Raw genomic sequence first — 7,596 nt, 5'->3', positions numbered from 1 at the left:
TTTTTTTTTTTTTTTTTTTTTTACAAAAGAGGCGCCCTGCGGCGTGAAATGAGCTAAATACAATTGCATGAAGTCCCGCATTGTCGTTCCAGGTCAGTTATGAACCATTTTATGAAGCTTTTTTTTTGCATAAACCCCAATAAAAAAGTTTTGAATTTGACATCTGTAACAGCTCAAGGCACATGAGTACTTTTGCAAGACCCTGTATAATAATCCTGAGCTCCAGTTAACGTCGATGCATACACAACTTTTAAAATCTTTAAAAGTGCAGGCACATTTGCTGTCCGTCCTACAGGCTCGTCTAGATGTTGCTCTTATTTACCAATACAAAGGTCTCGTAGCAGTAAAGGTTAAGATGCTACATTTTTTGGACATACTGCGTCTTGAAACCAGTTTTAACATCGTATTTTATTTGGGGCCGAAACACATTCGGGTAGGCATTTTGGTCATTTGAGACCAAGTCCCCATATAGATAATCAAGGTCAAAATAATAATAACCGTGGGTGTCACGGACCAAGATTCTTTCCGTTTACGTTGCAAGAAAAACAAAACAATTTTTTTTTATCCTGGTTTGTTTTCTTGTCACCATCTTCCCACCATAACAGCCTACTAAGTAATTCACTGCTGGCTCTGGTTGAACTTTTTATCTCAACCCCCTATGCCTGCTTCATATCTGCGCCATCTGCACTCACTCAGCTGAAACACCTACTCAGCAAAAAAGGTGGAGAGGTTAAGAGAGAAGTATAAATCGAAACTAAGTTCACATTATGTGACAGATTTGCTTCCCTCGGTCTTGTGCGCGTGTTTCTCATTCATGTTTCCTGTGTGGTGGGCCGTAGCGTTTGGGAGAGTTGTCATGTCTTCTTTACCTTGCGGGCAGTTGCCTTGACAATGTATGCAATCAAAACAACAATGGAGTGGTTCTCCTAACGAGAGGTTTAATGATCCCGTTTCCCTTTTTTTTTTTTTTTTTTTCCTGTGGGGTGTCTTATCTGTGTTTATCTCCCATGCACAGCTGACTTTCACAAACAAGTTTGCACTTTTTATGACTCATTTGAGTCCACTTTCATTTCATCATGGCACAGTCTGTGCTCACAAACTGTTTATAGAGACTAGTGGTATATTAACCACCTGTAAGTTCTCTAAACCACCATCGTCTCAGTAATGCATGAAGAGCATTCACGTGCAACACAGGTTCAGCTTTTATAATGTCTAACATGGGTAGGATTAGAGGTTTACAAATTCATCTTTAAAGCACATACAGAGCAGAGAAGAGATTAATTTCTAAAACATTTATTATGTAGTTTAAGTTCTTGAGTCATTCCAAATACACAGCTATGAAGGCCCAGCTTTCAGTTGAGTAAATCAAAATGGATTTCAAATGGTGTGATAAAAGTGGACTTAAATGTTGCTTGTACAGAGAGCTAAAAAAAAGTTTGGTTGGACCTTTGGTTAAAGATCAACCACAAAGATGAACCTCTTGTATTTCCTTCTATGCAAAATTTTATGGTTTGCATATCAGAGTCTGCTTACTGGTTCAAGCTAGAACAGGGGTTCCCATTTTAATCTGCTTACTCAAAGGGATTTTCCAAAGACATGTATTAGGCATACCGAATAATCTGCCTTTATTAATGCATTTCTGTAGGTTGTCCATTAAATGGACTTAGAGTTTTGTTCCTAATTTGACAGTTTGCATTCTTTCCCGAACATCTCGTTGACCATGTTTTTGACTGGGGTTCTAAATATTTTGAACACTAGTAAGGTGTGGCATTTACCTCAAAAGAAATTATGCTGGAATTCACTTTGGTCAGCCCCTACAGGTGGCCAGGAGGTTGGAAATTGCTACCATATTGTACTGGCAACACGTTTTTGAAGCGTAACTGGTGTTAATTAGTGAAAAATATTTAGGTTTTTTTTTAATTTTTGAATGTGAATTCCTTCCAAAAGTTGTTTAATTTTTTCAAATATACATGTTGGAAAACTTTAAGTATACTCTATGACATGTGGATAGTTATTTCAGGCTACATGAATGAGAAAGGGCAATACTTTCAGCAGATAACAGAAAGGCTTAATTTTTCTAATGAATAAATATGCCATATGTGTCCTATCGGTGGGGTTAAAAACCTTTTCAGTATGGGTAGGTAAAGATTTTTGCAACACAGAGGTATAAGAAGCATTTGGAAAGTGTATTTCATTCATGCTGCAAGAAAGTAAGAGAGAGCAAGACTTTCAGCACACAGCAGTTCCGTTTTGTCATAGGCAACAAGTTTACACTAAACTATGTTTACATGGACTAATGGCATGTTAGCTTTGCCTTTATCATACATAGAGAGCATTCACTTGCCACATCCATTAGGATACTCATGTCCTATCAAATGTGCAAGACTCAGCTATTCAAAATATGCATTAAGCTTACTAAGCCCAGGCCAGTGACTGGGGGGGGTCATAAAGTCAAATTTCTGGTCTTTTCCTGAGCAGGAAATGCACCATGCTTAAGCACTGACAGGTCAAACCAACAATAACACTGTTAGTTGTGGATGTTGTTACTTTTCAACATTACTTTATCTTCCAGGTTGCTGTGGTTTAACTTTTCTTCTGCGTAATATCTGAGTTTTTTTTTTTTTTCATCTAATTATTTTACCCAGTTATTTGAATGTATTTATTTTACAGCTGCTCAGTATAACTTCCAAGTTGCAACTAATCAAATAAGATGATGTCACCCTATGCTACATGCGGTGGATAAAAGAGAAGCTAAAGCTGAAAGTAGTTATTTTTAAACATCCTATAGACGTATTTTAGAGACTGAAACAATGTTCTAACCTTATGAACTTTATGCTCACAAACAGCTGATTTAGTGGCCTGCCTGGTAACTTTCTCTTTAAGCTTTGTCTTTGTCATGGGGGGAAGTATGTTGTATTGTCTTACCTCAGGCTTTCAATGATTTTGTTTGTCTTTAATAAACAATAAAATAGCCAATTATGATTGAATTTGTCTTATGGCTCTAAGATATGATGTGTCATTTAAGGAAGCAAATTCAACTTTATGGTGTAATCTTATCTAATTTTACAGAGAACATGAAGGTAACACATTTGGAATCATACTCAAAGCAATTCTGTTTCTATTTTGTGTACCTGTTTGTACTGTTACTTTTGTAACAGTACAAACAAAGAAAAACCTCCCCGATTGTACAACAGAAACAATAATTATTATTTTTAACAAGATTTCTGCCCAGTGCATTATAATTATACACTGCTTTTCCAGGTTCCACATGCAAACTAAATCTTGTGGTGACTTAGTAACCTTAATTCAGAGAAACACTTTGCCCTGTCAACGTGTTAGCAGCTGTGCTGGCCAAAACCCCTGACTGCTGCTGCTGTCTACCTCCTACCTCATGGCTGACCTCATCGCTGCACAAAGGCTGCGCAGTGTCGGTCAGTCGCAGAGGCCGAACGGATCTGCTTATGCCGTATTGATATTGCGCTGACCTGAAGGGCACGGAGCAAGCCGCAGATTACCTCACCGGTAACACTAGATACGTTGTCCTGAATTTTGCATGGTCACATTGACCTGGTTGCTCCTCTATTATTCATGGCAGAGATTGGAAAGCAGCAAAATGAATACATGCAGACATGCATGCATGCTTGGATATCTGGAGGACGGGAGCAAAGGGACGTTTGAAAGATTTAATAGCGCAAGAGGTAAAAGAGACAATGCGGTTGAATTCACTTCTTGAAACCTAAGAGCCATGTGAGCGACTTGCTTGTGAGTTCATGCATCCGTGTGCGTGTGTAAACTCTATCAGTCCTCGGGCAGAAAAGGGTGCGGGAGTAATTCTGCACAGGAGACATAACACCCCGACCATTAGTGCAGCAGCTCACATAACCCAAGCGCTGGCAGCTGACAGACATGCGTAAACACATGGCACCGCTTCCCCCGTATTCAACGTGGCTTCAGTATTCAACACCTCTCTGCCCCCACCACCACCACCTCCAGGCCTCTTCTTTCTAGCGCTACACTTGGGCAGCTCACAAATATTTGCCATGGTTCTCCGCAGGCTCTCAGAAGCGAAGATTAATGGTGGTGTGTGCCGCACGCCCGTAGCCAGACAAAGAGTCCCCATCTGGAGCTCCAACCCGTGACTGAGGGACAGAACAGAGGCAGCACACAGAGTCTGGTCTAGGCTGGTCTGAGAAGCGGGTGTGTGTGGGGGGTGTGTATCTATAGGCTCCCCTTTATAAATGAACAGGACTCCTGTAGTTGAATGAAAAGGGTGTCCATGTCTTTTGATGTGATTGGGAGGAAAAGGGTCTTGCATGCCGACCCTGGGCCGGGTGCCACACCAAATGGATTACATTTCCTCCACCAGCTGATTAAACAGCCATATCTGCATCCATCAGTGGACCCTGATCCAAAGAAAGGCATTAGTCAGTGGGGGAGATATGAACTGTTGGGGCACGCTTTGTGAAGCTTTCCCACAATTTAGGAGCCAAAGCAGAGCCAAGATTATGATTGTAACCTCAACCAGTCTGAGACCTTTTTAGTTGAGTTTTCAACAGCAAACACTTTTCACTTAAAGAAAACTTGATACCAGGCATAACTTTTATGACCACTGACAGATGGGCCTTCACCTACGCATTGCTATTTAATCACTTTTTACTTCCATGTCAATGCTGTAAGCAAATATTTTCCTGTTAAATCAGTTTATTTTTCATTGTAGTTCAGCGTTTTCTTCAATTATCCTTGATAACTGAAAAGCAACCAAATACAGCGACTTATAATCTTTACAAATGTGTTTATTTCTTTATATCCAACACAATGTCAGTGGCTTTGTGTGGCTATTTCCATTAAAGATCAGTTGGAGGGTATTTTTTCTTTCACGGTTTGATAACTGGATAAGGGAATTATTAAATGCTTTTTGTGTCAAGTCCATCACTTAAAGTTGACTCTTACTAATGTTACACAATTTTTCCAGTTAGACCATGTTCTGCAAAGTGTGCCTTTATGTGGTCTCATGGAAAGGTGAATCTTTTTTTAAGGAACATGTTGTATCAACCCACTCTTCTCTAGTGGGTGGTTCTTCTTTCATGTGATAGTATTCTTACTTGCAGCCTCCAGTTATTCAGGATTATCATGGATTTTGGTCATAAAAGAAGTCAAATCTTCCTTAGCTTATTTCAACCATGTAACATTTTCTGAAAACGTTCTATCACACCCCATTTACTCATTTATTTTGGTTCTGATAGCAATTTAGACCAGTTGACTCATCCAAGCAACCTCCTGCTGGTAGATATCATTCATCAACACCATGAGTAGACTGTCAGTTGTCAAAGCAGATATGGATAAGGACAAAGGTGGGAAAAAAAAAAAAAAAAAAAACAAGACCAACTATAAATGTACAACATGATGAAAAGTCTAAATCACAGGAAAGGTAAAGTGAACACTGGTTGTCATAGCATTTAGTGGCAGGGATATTTATATAGCATAGTTTATTGGGTACAGTGGTACTAGCCTTGTTATCTGATTGCAATTTAGTGATTGTGGAAACCTTTGGAGTACATTGAACTTATTGTCATGTCCAAGAAACCTGTTGGAGATGATTTGAACAGAACGGTTGCATTTTATTTTATTTTTTTTTTTGTGCTGAAAGTAGCCAAATTCAGGTGTTGGAGCCTAAATGAGTTGTAGAATCCGGTATGTATGTTTTGAAATGTTTTCCCTTGGGAGTGTGTGTTCCAGTTTGTCTGTTTCAGTTAGATGTCAAAATGGTAAAGGTTTAGAACGCACCGATGCAGCTGGTGATGAAGGTCAGAAGCGTGCACTGCCCTGCATTTCTGTAACACAAGCAGCTACGCGGATACTCTCTTTTAACAGCACTAATAACTCCGCAAAATTTATTGCAAACAAACATTATTTTTATTGCTCTGCTATTCCTTCTTGGAGACTATAAACCTGTTTCTACTGGGACATATTTCCACAGAAGCTCATCAGGGTGGTCTGTATTCTAACTCTGGCTTGTGTGGGTTATTTTTAAGCCATCTTGTCCACTTTATAAGCTGCCATTCTGCGTTTTTTTTTTGTTTTTTTTTATCACATGAGAGCTAGATTCCATGTTTACAGATTCTCATGTAGCAGCTGCTCCTTCCTGTTTCTTACGGTTTCACTTGTCACCCTGCAGGCCAAGTGACGAGAGGCACCCAACTGTGATCGCCGATGCAACTGTGGACAACCTGGCCCACGCTGTGGATGTGATCCTCGGACAGAGAGGGCGCGGCGCCTGAGAACGCTCCACTTGCTGTGGCCCAGAGCCGTCCGGGCCCACTGTCACACTGTAGTGCTAACTTATGGCTCATAAAAGTGTCGTTTCGTATGAGGAGGTTCCTCTGTGTTGAGGTCGTTGAAGAAAAATGTGAAAAGAATTACCAGAACTATTCCCATGTTGTCTAACCACTATAAACTGTGCTGTTAAACATGGGAGCGGATCAGCCATCTGCTTGCCCTACATAGAGTTAACCTAACTGCAGTGAAACTTATCCTAGATGGTTGTAAATGCTCTCGAGCTGCGCTGTTCATTTGTCGGTACGCGATTGGCATAGATGGGATACCTCAAGTTTGACACGAACGAGCACGTAACCAGCTGCTGATCGACAGTTAGATGTGGAAAGTCGAGGCGTTCAGAGTCGTTGGAAACATGTACAGAAGTGCAGCTGAGAATGACTGGTGATCAAGTTGTTGTACGTGTCATAACACAAATGATGTCTGTGCATATGAAATAGATGATATCACGCATTTAGTTGGAAAATAAAGATATTTTATCCTCTTGAAGTTTTCAGAGTAATTGTCACGGAAATCCCAAAGGTTTCAAAGCACCTGGGAAAAGTTTGGCTTTCGTTTCTTTAGTCTTTGAACCTTAATTTGTAGCAGAGAAGCCTTTTGTTTGCACAGCAGTAAAACTCTCGAAATGGGAAGTGAGTTAATCTCAGAGAGACATGATGATTCACAGTGATGTTGCATTTATAACCGCAAAGTACAATGTGTTATGTTGGAATTTTATATCCTAGACCAGGGATCAGCAAGCTGAGGTTCCTCAACCTCTCTAAGCCCTTTACGGTGGCTCTTCATAACTTTGTCCGGAAGAACTGAGCGGTATTCTTAAATATAAAATCAATACAAAAGTCTAGACATGGTCAGCTATGTTTGTTGTTGTTTTTTCCAAGTTATCTGTGCAAAGATTTACGAAAACAGAATTGCTGGGGGGGGGGGTTAGCTCATTCCTTTGATCATTAGGCTACAAACTTAAGAAGTCGTTTCCTGTTGAAACATTAGTCTTTCCTTTATTCTGTAACCTAAAATTGGATGTTAAATTACATTTTTTTTAAACTGTCAAACTGATACAGTTTGCATTCTAGGTGCTCATAAAATTTCTGCAAAGGGCAAAGTTTTGTAGCTCTACATAAATTATATGTATTGACAGTGATTTCAAAAATGGTAATATTAGCTGACCCTTGTAATAATAAATCAACAAAAATGTGTTTAAAAACAACTTTTTGGTAAATTAACATTTATTTTTATTCCAATCTCCCTTTCCACCTCAAAATA

General features: G+C 39.6%; 1 protein-coding gene across 1 annotated transcript in view; it reads left to right on the top strand.

Moving 5' to 3' along the window:
- The window catches only part of lhpp (phospholysine phosphohistidine inorganic pyrophosphate phosphatase), a 27,648-nt gene extending 20,826 nt beyond the window's left edge, over nucleotides 1–6,822 (top strand). Inside the window, exon 7 of the mRNA XM_015045080.1 lies at nucleotides 6,176–6,822. Coding sequence (XP_014900566.1) covers nucleotides 6,176–6,278 — 103 coding nt within the window. The 3' untranslated portion in view covers nucleotides 6,279–6,822. The remainder of the gene's footprint in view (nucleotides 1–6,175) is intronic.
- The last annotated feature ends 774 nt before the right edge of the window (nucleotides 6,823–7,596 follow it).

Source organism: Poecilia latipinna, unplaced genomic scaffold, assembly GCF_001443285.1.
Source record: "Poecilia latipinna isolate Pla-1442-1.1 unplaced genomic scaffold, P_latipinna-1.0 Scaffold706, whole genome shotgun sequence".
NCBI classification, from domain to species: domain Eukaryota; kingdom Metazoa; phylum Chordata; class Actinopteri; order Cyprinodontiformes; family Poeciliidae; genus Poecilia; species Poecilia latipinna.
This window is presented reverse-complemented; position numbering and strand designations above follow the sequence as displayed.